This window comes from Leopardus geoffroyi, chromosome D4 (assembly GCF_018350155.1).
Source record: "Leopardus geoffroyi isolate Oge1 chromosome D4, O.geoffroyi_Oge1_pat1.0, whole genome shotgun sequence".
NCBI classification, from domain to species: Eukaryota; Metazoa; Chordata; class Mammalia; order Carnivora; family Felidae; genus Leopardus; species Leopardus geoffroyi.
In genome coordinates this window covers 429876-448743 of record NC_059342.1, presented here as the reverse complement: position 1 = coordinate 448743, position 18868 = coordinate 429876, and the positions used below count along the sequence as shown (strand labels likewise).

General features: G+C 39.5%; 1 protein-coding gene across 6 annotated transcripts in view; it reads left to right on the top strand.

Annotated features, from left to right (window-relative positions):
• Positions 1-17605, top strand: part of ZNF484 (zinc finger protein 484) — a 32779-nt gene extending 15174 nt beyond the window's left edge. For all 6 annotated transcript variants that reach the window (XM_045467737.1, XM_045467739.1, XM_045467742.1 and 3 more), the window contains 2 exons: positions 5827-5919; positions 12968-17605. In XM_045467737.1, coding sequence (XP_045323693.1) covers positions 5827-5919; positions 12968-15282 — 2408 coding nt within the window. In that variant the 3' untranslated portion in view covers positions 15283-17605. The remainder of the gene's footprint in view (positions 1-5826; positions 5920-12967) is intronic.
• The last annotated feature ends 1263 nt before the right edge of the window (positions 17606-18868 follow it).

The following is an 18868-nucleotide window of genomic DNA, read 5'->3' as shown; positions in this document are numbered from 1 at the left end:
ATTGGTCTGTCTAAACAGACATATTTAATCCATTGTCTTGATACATGTTCTACACCTCCTTCTTTACAGTCCTTTCTCTCTCTCTGAAATAATTAAGCCATATAATTTCTCTGGGCAACTTTATCTTCATTTCATTTTCCCCGCCTCCTTCATTTTTTTCCTTTCTCTCTCTCTGGATTAAGCCTTTTAGTCTCTCTGCCTAATCAATGTTTATTTTTTCTTCCCCCTCCCCCCCCCCCTGCTCCACCCCACTCCTGTCATTTCTGTCCTTGTATGTGCCCTTCCATCAACACCACCTCCACCCTCTTCTTTTCTTGTAGACTGTTTTTTTTTGTTTTTTGTTTTGTTTTTAGTCTTTAGATTTTTGTTTGTTTGTGTTACTTGTGTGTTTGGTGTTTTTGTCTCCTGTTTGTCTGTTTTCCTTTACAGGGCTACTCCAAGGAATATCAAAGCACATCTGGTGGAGGGTCCAAAATATTATTACGAGTAGGGTGATAAAATAACCGAAGTCACAAAAACAGAGAGCAAGTAACAATCCCTTAAAAAACACCTCCTGAAGGGCCCGGCTCTGGACAGTATTTATGAGCCTCCTTTAATATAGCGGTGTTCGCAGGTGCAGAGCACACAACAAGCTTTTAAAACGCATAAGGGACAGAAAACTAGCCAAAATGATGAAACGGAAGAATTCTCCTCCAAAGAAATTCCAGGAAGTAGCGACAGCTAACGAATTGATCAAAACCGATTCAAGCAATATAACTGAACAAGAATTTAGAATAATAGTCATAAAATTAATCACTGGGCTTGAAAAAAGCATAGAGGACAGCAGAGAATCTATTGCTACAGAGATCAAGGGACTAAAAAATAGTCATGATGAATTTAAAAAAATGCTATAATTGAGGTGCAAAATAAAATGGAGGTGACCACAGCATGGATTGACAAGGCAGAGGGGAGAATAGGTGAATTAGAAAATAAAATTATGGAAAAAGAGGAAGCTGAGAAAAAGATAAAAATCCAGGAGTACAAGAGGAGAATTAGAGAACTAAGTGATGCGATCAAGCAGAACAATATCTGTATCATAGGAATTCCAGAAGAAGAGAGAAAGGGGCTGAAAGTGTACTTGAACAAATCATAGCTGAGAACTTCCCAGATCTGGGGAAGGAAACAGGCATTGAAATCCAAGAGGCACAGAGAACTCCTTTCAGACATAACTTGAATCGATCTTCTGCATGACATATCCTACTGAAACTGGCAAAATACAAGGATAAAGAGAGAATTCTGAAAGCAGCTAGGGATAAACAGGCCTTAACATACAAAGGTAGACACATAAGGGTAGTAGCAGACCTATCTACTGAAACTTGGCAGGCCAGAGAGGAAGGGCAGGAAATCTTCAATGTGATGAACAGGAAAAATATGCAGCTGAGAATCCTTTACCCAGCAGGTCTGTCCTTCAGAATAGAAGGAGAGATAAAGGTTTTCCCAAACAAACAAAAACTGAAGGAATTCCTCACCACTAAACCAGCCCTACAAGAGATCCTAAGGGGACCCTGTAAGTGAAATGTTACAAGGACCACAAAGTACCAGAGACACCACTACAAGCATGAAACCTACAGACATCACAATGACTCTAAACCCATATCTTTCAGTAATAACACTGAATGTAAATGGACTCAATGCTCCAACCAAAAGGTATAGGGTATCAGAATGGATAAAAAAACAAGACCCATCTATTTGCTGTCTACAAGAGACGCATTTTAGACCTGAGGACACCTTCAGATTGAAAGTGAGGGGATGGAGAACTATCTCTCATGCTACTGGAAGTCAAAAGAAAGCTGGAGTAGCCATACTTCTATCAGACAAACTAGACTTTAAAGGCTGTAACAGGAGATGAAGAAGGGCATTATATAATAATTACAGGGTCTATCCATCAGGAAGAGCTAACAATTATAAGTGTCTACCCACTGAATTTGGGAGCACCCAAATAGATAAAACAATTAATCACAAACATAAGCAACCTTATTGATAAGAGTGTGGTAATTGCAGGACACTTTAATACTCCACTTACAACAATGGATAGATCATCTAGACAGAGAATCAGTAGAGAAGCAAGGGCCCTGAATGATACATTGGATCAGATGGATGTGACAGATACATTTAGAACTCTATATCCCAAAGTGATGGAATACACTTTCTTCTCGAGTGCGCATGGAACATTCTCCAAGATAGATCACATACTGGGTCACAAAACAGCCCTTAATAGGTATAAAAGAATTGAGATCATACCATGCACACTTCCAGATCACAATGCTATGAAATTTGAAATCAACCACAGGAAAAAGTCTGGAAAACCTCCAAAGGCATGGAGGTTAAAGAACACCCTACTAAAGAGTAAATAGGTCAACCAGGCAATTAGAGAAGAAATTTAAAAATATGTGGAAACATGTAAATGAAAATACAACAATCCAAACGCTTTGGGATGCAGCGAAGGCAGTCCTGAGAGAAAAATACATTGCAATCCAGGCCTATCTCAAGAAACAAGCAAAATCCCAAATACAAAATCTAACAGCACACCTAAAGGAAATAGAAGTAGAACAGCAAAGACACCCCAAACCCAGCAGAAGAAGAGAAATAATAAAGATCAGAGCAGAAATCAACAATATAGAATCTAAAAAAACTGTAGAGCATATCAATGAAATCAAGAGCTGTTTTTTTGAAAAAATAAACAAAATTGATAAACCTCTAGCCAGGCTTCTCAAAAAGAGAAGGGAGATGACCCAAACAGATAAAATCATGGATGAAAATGGAATTATTACAGCCAATCCCTCAGAAATACAAGCAATTATCAGGGAATACTATGAAAAATTATATGCCAACAAACTGGACAACCTGGAAGAAATGGACAAATTCCTAAGCACCCACACACTTCCAAAACTCAAACGGGAAGACATAGAAAACCTGAACAGACCCATAACCAGCAAAGAAATTGAATCAGTTAATCAAAAATCTCCCAACAAAGAAGAGTCCAGGACCAGATGGCTTCCTAGGGGAATTCTACCAGACATTTAAAGCAGAGATAATACCTATCCTTCTCAAGCTGTTTCAAAAAATAGAAAGGGATGGAAATCTTCCAGACTCACTGTATGAAGCCAGCACTACTTTGATTCCCAAACCAGACAGAGACCCAGCAAAACAATATTCCTGATGATATGGCTACAAAAATCTCAACAAGATACCATCAAATCGAATCAAACAGCATATAAAAAGGATTATTCACCATGATCAAGTGGGATTCATTCCTGGGCTGCAGGGCTGGTTCAATATTCGCAAATCAATCCATGTGATAGATCACATTAATAAAGAAAAGATCTGCAAAGATCCTGCCAATCTATGCAGAAAAAGCATTTGACAAAATACAGCATCTTTCTTTCAAAAAGCCCTCAAGAAAGTCAGGATAGAAGGAACATACTTAAACATCATAAAAGCCATTTTTGAAAAGCCCACAGCTAATATCATCCTCAATGGGGAAAAACTGAGAGCTTTCCCCCCTGAGATCAGGAACACGACAGGGATATCCACTCTCACCGCTGTTGTTTAACATAGTGTTGGAAGTTCTAGCATCATCAGCAATCAGACAACAAAATGAAATCAAAGGCATCAAAATTGGCAAAGATGAAGTCAGCTTTCACTTTTCACAGATGGCATGATATTGTACATGGAAAACCCGATAGATTCCACCAAAAGTCTGCTAGAACTGATACATGACTTCAGCAAAGTCGCAGGATACAAAATTAATGTACAGAAATCAGTTGCATTTTTATACACCAATAATGAAGCAACAGAAAGAGAAATAAAGAAACTGATCCCATTCACAATTGCACCAAGAAGCATAAAATACCTAGGAATAAACCTAACCAAAGATGTAAAAGATCTGTATGCTGAAAACTATAGAAAGCTTATGAAGGAAATTGAAGAAGATACAAAGAAATGGAAAAACATTCCATGCGCACAGACTGGAAGAATAAATGTTATTAAAATGTCAATACTGCCCAAAGCAATCTACACATTCAATGCAATCCCAATCAAAATTGCACCAGCATTCTTCTCGAAGCTAGAACAAGGAATCCTAAAATTTGTATGGAACCACAAAAGGCCCCGAATAGCCAAAGTCATTTTGAAGAAGACCAAAGCAGGAGGGCTCACAATCCCAGACTTTAGCCTCTACTACAAAGCTGTAATCATGAAGGCAGCATGGTATTGGCATAAAAACAGACACATAGACCAATGGAATAGAATAGAGACTTCAGAATTGGACCCACAAATGTATGGCCAATTAATCTTTAACAAAGCAGGAATGAATATCCAATGGAAAAAAGACAGTTTCATTAACAAATGGTGCTGGGAGAACTGGAAAGCAACATACAGAAGAATGAAACTAAACCACTTTCTTACACCATTCACAAAAATAAACTCAAAATGGATGAAGGACCTGAATGAGACAGGAACCCATCAAAACCCTAGAGGAGAAAGCAGGAAAAAAAATCTCTCTTACCTCAGCCGCAGTAATTTCTTACTTGACACATCTCCAAAGGCAAGGGAATTAAAAGCAAAAATGAACTTTGGGTCCTCATAAACATAAAGAAACTTCTGCACTGCAAAGGAAACAATCAACAAAACTAAAAGGCAACCGACGGAATGGGAGAAGATATTTGCAAATGACATCGGATAAAGGGCTAGTATCCAAAATCTATAAAGAACTCACCAAGCTCCACACCCGAAAAACAAATAATCCAGTGAAGAAATGGGCAGAAGACGTGAATAGACCCTTTTCTAAAGAAGGCATCCAGATGGCCAACAGGCACATGGAAAGATGCTCAACGTCACTCCTCATCAGGGAAATACAAATCAAAACCACACTCAGATACCACCTCACGCCAATCAGAGAGGCTAAGATGAAAAAAATCAGGAGACTATAGATGAGAGGATATGGAGAAACGGGAACCCTCTTGCACTGTTGGTGGGAATGCAAACTGGTGCAGCCACTCTGGAAGACAGTGTGGAGGTTCCTCAAAAAATTAAAAATAGACCTACCCTATGACCCAGCAATAGCACTGCTAGGAATTTTCCCAAGGGATACAGGAATGCTGATGCATAGGGGCACTTGTACCGCAATGTTTATAGCAGCACCTTCAACAATAGCCAAATTATGGAAAGAGCCTAAATGTCCATCAACTGATGAATGGATAAAGAGGATGTGGTTTATATATACAATGGAATACTACTTGGCAATGAGAAAGAATGAAATCTGGCCATTTGTAGCAACGTGGATGGAACTGGAGAGTGTTATGTTAAGTGAAATAAGTCAGGCAGAGAAAGACAGGTCACATATGTTTTCACTCATATGTGGATCCTGAGAAACTTAACAGAAGACCAGAGGGGAGAGAAGGCGGTGGGGGGAGGGGGGGGAGGGCGGGGAGTTACAGAGAGGGAAGGAGGCAAACCATAACAGACTCTTAAATACTGAGAACAAACTGAGGGTTGATGGGAGTTGAGGGGTGGGGGGAAAGTGGGTGATGGGCATTGAGGAGAGCACCTGTTGGGATGAGTACTGGGTGTTGTATGGAAACCAATTTGACAATAAATTTCATATAAAAAATGGCTGCAGGTCATCTGAAGTGTGTAATAGCTTATCCTGTTTGTTCTATGTTAGTAATTGTCCATTTGGTGTGTTATGAATATACCTCTATTCTGCATGAACTTTTCTGAAAAGTAAATGGAATTCTTCACTGAATGGCCTCTGAAAGCAAGTCTTTTGTCATTTTCTGTTGATAGGGTGTCAAGTTCCCAAACCAGAAGTCATTTTCAACTTGGAACAAGAAGAGCCATGTGTGCTGGATGGTGACATTTCAAGTCACAATTGTCTCAGTGAGTAGGGGACTGAGAGCATGGAGAGTGTGTTGTATGGGCAGCAGCTGGGCTTGTGGGGCACTGTCAGTAGGACATTTCTGTAACATTCTGCACTTTTGGAACTGCATGGTGGCGTGGGTGCAGTCCCTAGATATCTGAAGGCCATTCCTACCTTAAGGCCCCTTCCCGTATCAGTGTCCTTTTCTTTCCTTGACTTTCTAGGAGGGAATGTTCTATAATTGCTCCTAATTTGGATCTAGGATCTTGCTTTATGGTTTTTCTTCCTTTCTCTAGCATTTCTATTCTCTTTACCTCCATCACATCATGGTCTTAAATCCTTCTCTTACACATTTAGATACTCATTGATTTACCTTTTTAAAAAATTACTGTGGATTACACTATTGCTGGTTTCTTTTCATTTTCTCTCTTTCCCCTTAATGCTTCTGAATTGTCACTTAGAGGTGCCCTCCTGTATCATGTCCCATGTCTCTCCTCCAGCTGTTGACTTAGAGAGTACCATTACTACATTTGGGGGGCAGAGTTTTACTATTTATGACATTAGTTTATGTTTCCTGACATTTTCTTTTTACTTGGCTAGTGTAACACAACACTGACTTCACCTTTCTAACTAATTTACTTATTTTGACATTTTACAAAAAGTTTCTGTACTTTGTTTACAGGAAATTGAGTTAATTATATTCCTTGGTTTGTAGTTAATGTCGTTATCAATGTACCTAACATTCCCCTCCCCCATTTTGTTTCTTTATTTCTCTCTTTTAATTCTCAATGCTCATATTTGTTTTTATCCTTAGAGGTAACTGTTCTAATGTAATTGATATGTTTGCTCTCAAACCTTGAATTTGTGAGTGTTTGTAAAATTTAAATTGTTGGTATTTTTAATTTGTAGAAATGGTACTCTGGGCACTGTGCTATACGTCCTACTCAGTTTCTTTTTTTTTCCTCTTAGCACTAAATTGGCTCATGTTGCAATGTGTTTTTCTAGTTCATTGCTTCTTTTTTTTTAAATATTTTTTAGTGTGTATTTATTTTTGAGAGAGAGAGAGAGAGACAGAGACAGAGTGCAAGCAGGGAAGGGGCAGAGAGAGAAGGAGACACAGAATCCGAAGCAGGCTCCAGGCTCTGAGCTGTCAGCACAGAGCCTGACACGGGGCTGGAACCCATGGACCATGAGATCATGACCTGAGCTGAAGTCGGATGCTGAACCGACTAAGCCACCCAGGTGCCCCATCTAGTTCATTGCTTCTAACTGATGCATAGCATCCCATAGTGTGGAGAGACATCACATTTTACTTGTCCAGCCTCCCAGCTACTACAATTAGTACTGGAATAAATTTCTTCATGAATTATTCTTTGGTAATGAGAATTTCTTGAGGAAGAGTAATGGGATTTCTTTATCATTGGGTTATAATATTTTATTTGATGAAGTATGACCACATTATTCTAGATTGAATGTGTTATTCTACAGTCCCATGAGTGTACAAGGAATCAGTTTCTTTCCATCCCTGCCCCAGTTTCTAAGAATTTCTAATTGGCTAATCCAATAGATTATAATTTCTAGTTATTACTTTAATTTGTGTTTCTCTAATAAAATACTTTGAACATCTCATCATATATCTAATAGATTCTGACTTTATTTTTCCAATTTTATTGAGAAATACATGACATATATCACTGTATAAACAACATGATGGTTTGATTTGCATATACTGTGAAATGAACCATAGGTTCAGATAAAATCCATCTGCTCATATAGATACAATAAAAAGAAAAGAAGGAAAAAAGGGAGAATTGTTTTTTCTTTGTGATGAGAACTCAGGATCACTCTCAACAACTTTCCTACATGCTGTATAGGAATGTTAGCTCTAGTCTCCATACTGTGCATCATGTCCTTGGTGCTTATAACTGGAGTTTTGTATCTTTTGACCACCTTCCTCCAGTCCCCTTCTCCTACCCTCTGCCTCTGGTAACCACAAGTCTGATTTCCTTTCTACGAATTTAGTTTTTTTTCGATTCCACGTGTGAGATTATCACTTATGTAGTGTTTATCTTTCTCTCACTTATCTTAGCGTAATGCTTTCAGATCCATCCACGTAGTTGCGAATGGTTGGATTTCCTCATTTTTTAATGGCTGAATAATATTCTGTTGTATATGTACACTACACCTTTATCCATTCATTCATCAAGGGACACTTAGGTTGTTTCCATGTCTTGACTATTGTAAATATTGCTGCAGGGAATGTGGGGTTGCAGATATGTTTTTGTATGAGTGTTTTTGTTTCCTTTGGATATATTCCCAGAAGTGTAATTGCTTGATCAGATGACAGTTCTATTTTTAATTTTTTGATGATCCTCTGTACTGTTTTCCACAGTGGCTGTACCAGTTTATACTCTCGCCAACAGTACACAAGGGCTCCCTCTTCTCCACATCTGTGCCAGCATTTGTAATCTCTTGTCTTTTTGATGATGGAAATTCCAACAGGCATGAAGTGATATTGCATTGTGTGTGTGTGTGTGTGTGTGTGTGTGTGTGTTTAATGTTTTTATTTATTTTTGAGAGAGAGAGACAGAGCATGATCAGGGGAGGGGCAGAGAGACAGAATCCGAGGCAGGCTGTAGGCTCTCAGCTGTCAGCACAGAGCCTGATGCAGGGCTCGAACTCATGGACTGTGAGATCATGACCTCAGCCGAAGTTCAATGCTCAACCGACTGAGCCACCCAGGTGCCCCTCGCATTGTGGTTTTAATTCACATTCCCCTGATGATGAGTGAGCATCTTTTCATGTACCAGTCAGCCTGTCATATATCTTTTTTTTTTTTTTTTTGAGAGAGAGAGAGAGAGAGAGAGAGAGAGAACACAAGTGGGGGAGGGGCAGAAGAGGAGAGAGAATTTTTTAAATATTACATATAATATATTGTCAAATTGGTTTCCATACAACACCCAGTGCTCATCCCAACAGGTGCCCTCCTCGATGCCCATCACCCACTTTCCCCTTAAACTTAAAAAAAAAAAAGTCCCCTGTGAAGCCATCAGGCCCTGGACTTTTGTTTGTTGTGAGTTTTTTGATTACTGACTCAGTTTCTTTGTTGGCTGTAGGTCTGTGTAAGTTTTCTGTTTCTTCCTGTTTCAGTTATAGTGGTTTATGTTTCTAGGAATTTATCCTTTTCTTCCAGGTTGTCCAATTTGTTGGCATATAGTTTTTCATAATCTCTTGTAATTGTATTTCTTTGGTGTTAGTTGTTATTTCTCTTCTTTTATTTGTGATTTTATTTATTTGAGTCCTCTCTCTTTTCTTTTTGATAAGTCTGGCTTGGGGTTTATCAGTTTTATTAATTTTTTTTACAGAACCAGCTCCTAGTTTTATTGATCCATTGTATCGTCTTTTTTGTTTGTTTGTTTGTTTCTATATAATTTCTGCTCTAATATTTATTATTTCCTTTCTTCTGCTGGCTTTAGACTTTGCTTGTTGTTCTTTTTCTAGCTCGATTAGGTGTAAAGTTAGGTTGTGTATTTGAGATTTTTCTTCTTGAGGTAGGTCTGTATTGGTACATACTTTGCTTTTAGGACCGCCTTTGCTGCATCACAAAGGTTTTGGACCATCGTGTTTCATTTTCATTTGTTTCCACGTATTTAAAATTTTTTTTTTTTTCAACGTTTATTTATTTTTGGGACAGAGAGAGACAGAGCATGAACGGGGGAGGGGCAGAGAGAGAGGGAGACACAGAATCGGAAACAGGCTCCAGGCTCTGAGCCATCAGCCCAGAGCCCGACGTGGGGCTCGAACTCATGAACCGCGAGATCATGACCTGGCTGAAGTCGGACGCTTAACCGACTGCGCCACCCAGGCGCCCCTGTTTCCACGTATTTTAAAATGTGATTTATTCTGGAGAATGTTCCATATGTACTTGAGAAGAACTGTATGTATTCTGCTGCTTTAGGATGAAATGTTCTGAATATATCTGTTAAGTCCATCTGGTCCAGTGTGTCATTTAAAGCCATTGCTTACTTGTTGATTTTCTGCTTAGATATCTGTCCCTTTCTGTAGGTGGGGTGTTAGGGTCCCCTACTATTATGGTATCATTATCAGTGAGTTCCTTTACTTTTGTTATTGTGTTATATATTTGGGTGCCCGCATGTTGGGGACATAAATATTTACAATTGTTAGATCTTGTTGGATAGGCCCCTTTATGATGATATAGTGCCCTTGGTTTGAAATCTAGTTTGTCTGATAACAATATTGTTACTGTGGCTTTCTTTTGAGGTCCATTTGCATGGGAAATGTTTCTCTATCCCTCACTTTCAATCTGCAGCTATCTTTACGTCTAAAACAAGTCTCTTGTAGGGTCTTATTTTTTTATCCATTCTGACATCCTGTATCTTCAGTGGAGCGTTTAATCCATTTACATTCAGAGTAATTATTGGTAGATATGTATTTAGTGCCATTTTATTACTTGTTTTGTTGTTTCTACAGATTTTTCTGTTCCTTTCTTGTCTTTATCACTTTTGGTCTTTGCTTTCCACTCACAGAGTACCCCTTAGGATCTCTTGCAAGGCTGGTTTAGTGGTCGCGAACTTCTTTAAGTTTGTTTGCCTGGGAAACTCTTTATCTCTCCGTCTATTCTTTTTTTTTTCTTAATTTTTTTAATGTTTATTTTTTTGAGAGAGAGAGAGAGAGAGAGAGAGAGAGAGAAAGTGAGAGGGAAATAACGAGAGAGAGAACAAGCAGGGGAGGGGAAATGAGAGCTGGAGACACAGAATCTGAAGCAGGCTCCAGGCTCTGAGCTGTCAGCACAGAGCCTGATGCAGGGCTTGAACTCATGAGCTGTGAGATCATGACCTGAGCCATCCAGGCACCCCCTCTCCTTCTATTCTGAATGACAGCCTTGCTAATTAGAATATTCTTGTCCTTTGCCCATTTTTTAATTAGGTTATTTGGTTTTTTGCTAGTGAGTCTTACGGGGTTTTTTTTTAATCTATTTTGGATTTTAACCTCTTATTGGATACATGGTTGCAAATATCTTCTCCCATTCTATATGCTTTCCTTTCATTTTGTTGTTGGTTTCTTTTACTGTGAGCACAGAATCTTTTAAGTTTGATACAATTCCACTTGTTGATTTTGGTTTTGTGGCTTGTGCTTTAGGTGTCACATCTGACTTCATTTTTGATGTCTGACTGCTGACATCTCCTAAGCCTCACCCCTCTCTCCTTGCCTTCTGCCCCACATCTGGGCAAATCTACAAGAAAGCACAGGTGCTCCCTCCCTCGGTGCTGGTGGGAAGCTGCACAGGAGTGGTCAGCCTGACTGCTTGTGCTATGTAATGAACCTGTTCATACCTTGTTGGTGTGTGTATTACATCCTCAGTCTTGACATCTGAACCAAATTTGGGGTGGGGGTCCATCCTTTCTTTGCAGGCAGCTTAACAGTTGGTGCAGTGAGCAGGATGTCAAGATGATCACCAGTGCCACAGGGGTCTTTTTTTTTTTTTTCTCTTTTGCTATCAGTTTCACCTGCCTGCTGGTGACTACATACTTAGAACTTTGCTGCTTTATGCTACATTTGCTGAGTCCTTTGAGCCTCTGTCATATGTATAACCAACCCAAGTTGAAAGTTATAATTGCCATTTAGAGACAGTTGTGTGTCTCAGATTGAAATTAAGGGTCTCAATTTGAGCATAAATTGTGATCATCACTAGGCTCGGCTCAGGGAAACGAATCTTAATGCTGTCACTGTTGATTGTGTGTCTCAAGCAAGCATTGGCCCTTGTATAGAATACTCAGGGGAATGACTGATGGCTTTTGCATTTAAGGGTCCATCTGGTGGCCGCTTATATGAAGGAAGAGCAGGTCCAGTGCAGCATGCTAAGAGTAGATAGCTCACCTTTCAAAATTTCATCATGTTCTATTGTGGTTCTTTACTTTCCCTGTGATACATCTTCTCAAATAATTCTTTCTGCTCTTTTTACTAACTTTTCTCTTTTAGAAAATATCACTTAGATGCCCTCCTCCTCTTACTCAAAACCATGTCTATATTTCTTCAAGCCTTTAGTTTATTCTAACCTTACTTGGATGTGCTACCTCCATATTTTTTTACTAGTTCATCTTAGGTGCTACTAATAGATCTCATTGTTCAAAACACCACGTTTATCCTGTCATAGGTATATGGATCCCAACTGACGTTACTGCCTATTATCTAACACACGACAAATTCTTCTCTCAGTGGGTTTGTAAACCAAAGAAAGGAAGAGGACAGGTTTTGATTGACAGCTTTCAGGTCCTGCTTCAGAAAGCCACCCCTGTCTGCTGTTATATGCCTCCTGTTGAGTGCATGTATCTCTGCACCCCAAACCAGAACAAAGAATCGAATCATAGATATTTTTTGCCATTTGGCTAAGTCAGAATGACTGAAGCTGCAGTAGTTTCACTGTGCATAAATAAATTGGTGTTTAGGGCACAGTGATTAATAGGGAAAGAGAAAGTGGGAGATTAGTGGATGAAGGATAACTAGAATAATAGGATAAGAATAATGAGGATGATAAGAAGCTAGACCCATACGCTTCTTTTAAGCCACATAGTTTGTCACTTTGCCCCTCTGACACCTTACTGTGTATTTCTGCTAATGTACATGGAGCTGACATGGCTTCAGTTTGAGGCTCATCTTCTCCAATTACTAAACACTTGATTTAGGCAAATTACCTGACTCTTCTGTGGCTCAGTTTCCTCGTCTGTAAAATACAGACAAGGGTGACACCAAGCACGAAAGGGTGTGATGATTACGTGAGGTAGTATAGAACTTAGGACGGTGCCTGGCACATCGAGCTGCCACTGCTTGTTTAGTACATGTACTGTAAGGGTTCATTTTACTGCTGTCCCACGTATAAATCTATTACAAATCCTGTATTATTTATGTTTTATATATTTGCATACATATTTGGTAAATTTATATAAGCTTCTCACAGTTCTCTGTATTCACCCTAAATCACCTGTATATATTATCCCTTCTATGTTCTTAACGCTTCTTTGTGTGTTTTATTTTTTCCTTCTTTTCTAGATGGGGATATTGGTTTTGAAACTTTACAGCAGGGAACGTCTGAAGAAGTTTCAATACGGTTTGAGAGAATTAATCTCTTTACAAGAGATGACCCATATTATTCCATTTTAGAAGAATTGTGGCAAGATGACAAACAGACGGAGAGATGTGAGGAATACCAGAACAAAAGTGTAAGTCATGTCGCCTTTGTTGACAAGGAAACAGTAGCTAATGAGAGAGACTGTGAATATAAGGACACTGGGAAAACTGATCATGTAAACACATACCTTGTTCCTGCAAGAAAAAGACTCCAGAACTATGACTCATTTGGAAGGAGTTTGAAGCCTATTGTAAGCTTATGTAATTATAGAAACAATGCAATAGAAAATCTTGATAAGATTATTGGATATGGTAATATTTTCACTCCTATGAATTCTCATACAGAAATGAATGGTTGTGAATATAATCAGTGTAAGAAGCTTCTGAGTCATAAGCAAGCTCTCATTCAACATCACAAAATTCATACTGGGAAGAATCTCAATTTATTTTCTGATTCTGTAAAAATTTTCACCCAGGGGTCACACCTCTTTGCACATCAAAGTATCTATACTGAGGAGAAACAGCATGAATGCAGCAAATATGAGACGGTCCTCACTCAGAAGCCCCGACTTGCTCTACCTCAGAAGGCTTCTACAGGAGAAAAACCCTATAGATGCACTGAATACGAGGAGGACTTTTGCCTCAAGTCAAGTCATGAGGACACTCACACTGAGGAGAATCACTGTAGATGCAGTGAGTATGGAAAAGCCTTTGTCCAGAAGTCAGATCTGTTCAGATGCCAGGGAATTCATATTGGAGAAAAACCCCATGAATACAGTGAATGTGGGAAAAATGTTTCTCAGAATTCAAACCTCAATCTACATAAAAAAAATTATACTGGAGAGAAACACTTTGAATGTACTGAATGTGGAAAAGCCTTCACAAGGAAATCAACACTAAGTATGCATCAGAAAATCCATACGGGAGAAAAGCCCTATGTATGTGCTGAATGTGGGAAAGCCTTCATACGGAAGTCACACTTTATTACACATGAGAGAATTCATACTGGAGAGAAACCTTACGAATGCAGTGACTGTGGAAGATCCTTTATAAAGAAGTCACAACTCCATGTGCATCAGAGAATTCACACAGGAGAGAATCCCTTTATATGTACAGAATGTGGGAAAGTCTTCACTCACAAGACAAATCTCATTATACACCAGAAAATTCATACTGGAGAGAGACCTTATATATGTACTGAATGTGCGAAGGCCTTCACTGACAGGTCAAATCTCATCAAACACCAAAAAATTCATACTGGAGAGAAACCCTATAAATGCAGTGATTGCGGAAAATCATTCACTTGGAAGTCACGGCTCAGGATACATCAGAAATGCCACACTGGAGAGAGACATTATGAATGCACTGAGTGTGGGAAAGCCTTCATCCAGAAGTCAACACTAAGTATGCATCAGAGAATTCACAGAGGAGAAAAACCGTATGTTTGCACTGAATGTGGAAAGGCCTTCTTCCACAAGTCACATTTTATTACACATGAGAGAATTCACACTGGAGAAAAGCCTTATGAGTGCAGTGACTGTGGGAAATCCTTTACTAAGAAGTCACAACTCCATGTGCATCAGCAAATTCACACAGGAGAGAAACCCTACAGATGTGCTGAGTGTGGAAAGGCCTTCACTGACAGGTCGAATCTGTTTACGCACCAGAAAATTCATACTGGGGAGAAACCCTATAAATGTAGTGACTGTGGAAAAGCCTTCACTCGGAAGTCAGGCCTCCATATACATCAGCAATCTCATACTGGAGAGAGACACTATGAGTGCAGCGAATGTGGGAAAGCTTTTGCGAGAAAATCAACACTAATTATGCATCAGAGGATTCATACAGGAGAGAAACCCTATATTTGTACTGAATGTGGGAAGTCCTTCATCCAGAAATCACACTTAAATCGGCATCGGAGAATTCATACTGGAGAGAAACCCTATGGATGCAGTGACTGTGGGAAGGCCTTCATTAAGAAGTCACAACTCCATGAGCATCATCGAATTCACACAGGAGAGAAACCATTTATATGTGCTGAGTGTGGAAAAGCCTTCACTATCAGATCAAATCTTATTAAACACCAGAAAATTCATACTAAACAAAAGACCTATAAAGGCAGTGACTTTAAGAAAGCCTTAAACTGGAGGCCACAGCTCAGGATACATCAGAAATCTGACACTGGGGAAGTAGCATGTCCAGTGCCACAATCATGGTGTGGGGATACCAAGGAATGAGAGGCTACCATGTGGCTAAGAAGCAGGAGGTAACCAAAGCCACCTTACCTCTGGTCAGAAGTAGGAATGTCTGGATTACAGAGCTGACGTCCAGCTACACGTTTGCGGGAGATACTTGGGAGGAAGAGCTTAAGCGATGTGTGATGGCCACACTTAGTTACCGGACAGGTACTGGAATTGTCAAGCCCCTGGAAATAATAGCAAATCTGCAAGGAGAGGACTTAGTCTTTCTTGTTTCATGTTGTGGAGAAGCAGCTTCATAAGTTCAGGGCTGTTGAGCTTCTCACGCCCTGGGTAGCAAAAATATTCGATATTGACTAAATGAAGTTCTTAATGAGCAGAGAGCTAAAAAAATTTTTTCATCGTCCAAGGACGCTGAAATCAAGGCAAAAGTATAGACAGTTCGGGTCTATAATGAAGAGAAGCCAGAGGTTTTTTGTGAAAATTGACATTAAAGACACAAAGAAAGGACTTTTTTCCCCCCCTTTTGGAAGAAGCCACTCTTATTTATTATTTATAGTATCTATTAGTGTGTGGAAATTTGGATAAACACTTTTTTTGTTTGACTTTGAGATTGGTAATCAGAACCACAGGCCTACTTGAATATTCATAGGCCTCTTTAGTTATTAACCAATATGTTCCTGTATTTATTAATTCCCTGCCATGGCCTAGGTAACTCACACCCAAGAGGCATAAAGTTATCCCAGCTGTGTCCCCAGAGTGACCAATGAGGTAGACAGCAGCCCCACAGACTCCTTACTTGTCACCTCAGGACTGGCCCTGAGGCCATGGGACTCAGGCCACAGATCCAGAGGTCAGCACTTTGGACTGTCAGCCTCATCCACAGAAGTCTATATTTTTTTAAAATTTCTGTTTGGAAAAGAGACAAATTAAGAAAATGGGTTTCAAAACCTAGAATTCTTTCCTTCCATGGAAGTTTTGTTGGTACATTCTCTGCATGTCCCTTACGTGCCAGGTGACTATGGGACACTACTGTTCACATTTGAGTTTGTTTTCTAAGAAGACAGGGTTGCACTTTCGGAAGAGTAATCCTCTGTCCCCTCCCAGTGTCTACAAATTAATCCGATTGTGTTTGCAGACCCTCTGTATTCTTACAGACTTTTTTAAATCTTTTTTTTTCTAACAGATTCTAACAGCAGTGTTTCATCTTCCAGAATATTTGTGAATTTGTCTCTCCTGTAGATCAACCCATTTTTTTCTTATATTTTGAGTCTTTGTTTTTACATACATTCAGATTTAGAGTTGTTCTACTCTTTCTGGTTAATTGAAACTTAATTATTATGAAATGTCTGTTTTTATTGCTACTGATGTTCTTTTTTGCCTTAAAATTTACTGCATCAGATGTTAATACTGTATGCATACTTCACTCATTGAAGGCTAAAATAAATGAGTCCCTTCTCCACTTTCCAGATGAGGTGAGGAGCTAGAACATTAGGTCCTTTATTTCCCTCTTGGTTTACATGGTATTAATGTCATGCATTTGGATTTTGTGTGTAGTTGATGTGGTCAGTCATTTGAGTCCATGTTCATTTATATTAATCCATATATGTTTTCCTTTTTTTTTTTTTTTTGAAAATAAGCTTTCAGTGTAAGTACCTTTGAAGATAATGTGCTTTTTTTCCCTTTTCTCTCCCTCCTTCAAAATTTGTCTTATCTTCGGCTGCCAGCAGTTCACAGTGGCATGCCTAGGTGTGATTTTCTGTGTGCTTGTTTGGGGTTTGCTGTGTTGTTTTTTTTTTTAAATCTGTAGCTTGGTGGTTTTTTTCTTTACCTTTTGGGAAATTTCGTGCTATTATCTATACAAAGTATGCTTCTGCTTCATGTCTTCCTCTGCTTTGTCTAGAGATTGCCCCATTATTTAGACCCTCTGTAAACCTTTTTCCATTTGTTGTTTCAGATTTTGGTAATGCTTGTTTTCCCCTATACCTGGTAATTTTAAATCAGCTACCAGGCACTATATATTAGGCACTGCAGAGACACTGAGGTGGTCTGGATGGTGTCATCTTCCAGAGAAGATTTGCCTTTGACTCTAACAGGTAGGACTAGGCAAGAGCGTAAGCACCCCTGCCTGTCTTCGTCCAGTCTTGTACTGAGAGTGTGAGACTGGCCTCCAGTCCCAGGGAAGGCTTGTCTGGTGTTTTTCACCCTAGAGATGTAGGACTTGGGGAGATTTTCTAGGTGCCTCATTCTGTGAAGGAACTTAATTTTAGTATTTGTCCCATTAGGTCCATAAATTTGTTAAAAACTGTCTTAACCTCTCTTCTTCGGTATTTGCTTTAAAAATTAGCAAACGCCCCCTTTTTTTTTTTTTTTTTTAATTTTTTTTTTTCAACGTTTATTTATTTTTGGGACAGAGAGAGACAGAGCATGAACGGGGGAGGGGCAGAGAGAGAGGGAGACACAGAATCAGAAACAGGCTCCAGGCTCTGAGCCATCAGCCCAGAGCCTGACGCGGGGCTTGAACTCCCGGACCGCGAGATCGTGACCTGGCTGAAGTCGGACGCTTAACCGACTGCGCCACCCAGGCGCCCCAAACGCCCCTTCTTAATAGTCCCAGACTCCAGAGGTTATGTCTTATCTCTAATCCTATTCCTGTATTTTCTCACTTCTCGGTAGCTCTCCAGTGCCATCACAAAATTAAGTACATTTAATATTTTCTTCCACCAGTTTTAGTTCTCAGAGGAAGTACTTGTCTGTACTACCTGCTCTGTCTAATCATTAGCAGAAGTTTTCAATGCCCTGAGATAGCTGTTCCTTTCTTTTAAAGTTTTTTTTTCTTACTCTTTTTTTTTTTTAATTTTTTTTTTTAACGTTTTATTTATTTTTGAGACAGGGAGAGACAGAGCATGAATGGGGGAGGGTCAGAGAGAGGGAGACACAGAATCTGAAACAGGCTCCAGGCTCCGAGCTGTCAGCACAGAGCCCGACGCGGGGCTCGAACTCACGGACCGCGAGATCACGACCTGAGCCGAAGTCGGCCGCCCAACCGACTGAGCCACCCAGGCCCCCCTAAAGTTTTTTTTTTTTTTTTAATGTTTATTTATTTTTGAGAGAGACAGAGTGGAGGCGGGGCAGGGGTAGAGAGAGGGAGACAGAATCCCAGCTGTCAGCACAGAGCCTGAGTGGGGTCAGACTCACAAATGGTGAGATCATGACCTGAGCCGAAGTTGGACGCCTAACAGACTGAGCCACTCAGGCACCCCAATAGCTGTTCCTTTCTAAGGAGTGTGGAGTCCAGAAATATATTTTTTAAATTACCAGAATTTTCCAAGCTAATTTAAAAGTGAAAATGCACTGATTTGTGACACCATTCCCTATTTTTGTGGCTAAAAGTTAAGGCATTTACTGTTTTGTTGAAGATTTTGTGAACTTTGAAACCTAAGAGAAAACTGACTGTGGTGGTATCAGATTTTATTATGGTAGCTGCCAATCTTTGGCAAAAGGAGATTGAGCCTGTCATATTTCTTTTTTAATAGTGTGGCTTTTTTCCTTTGGGTAATGAATAGGAAATTAAGTTAATGAAGGCTGGTGTATGAGCCCAGGGGTTTGAAAATAAGGATTTTAA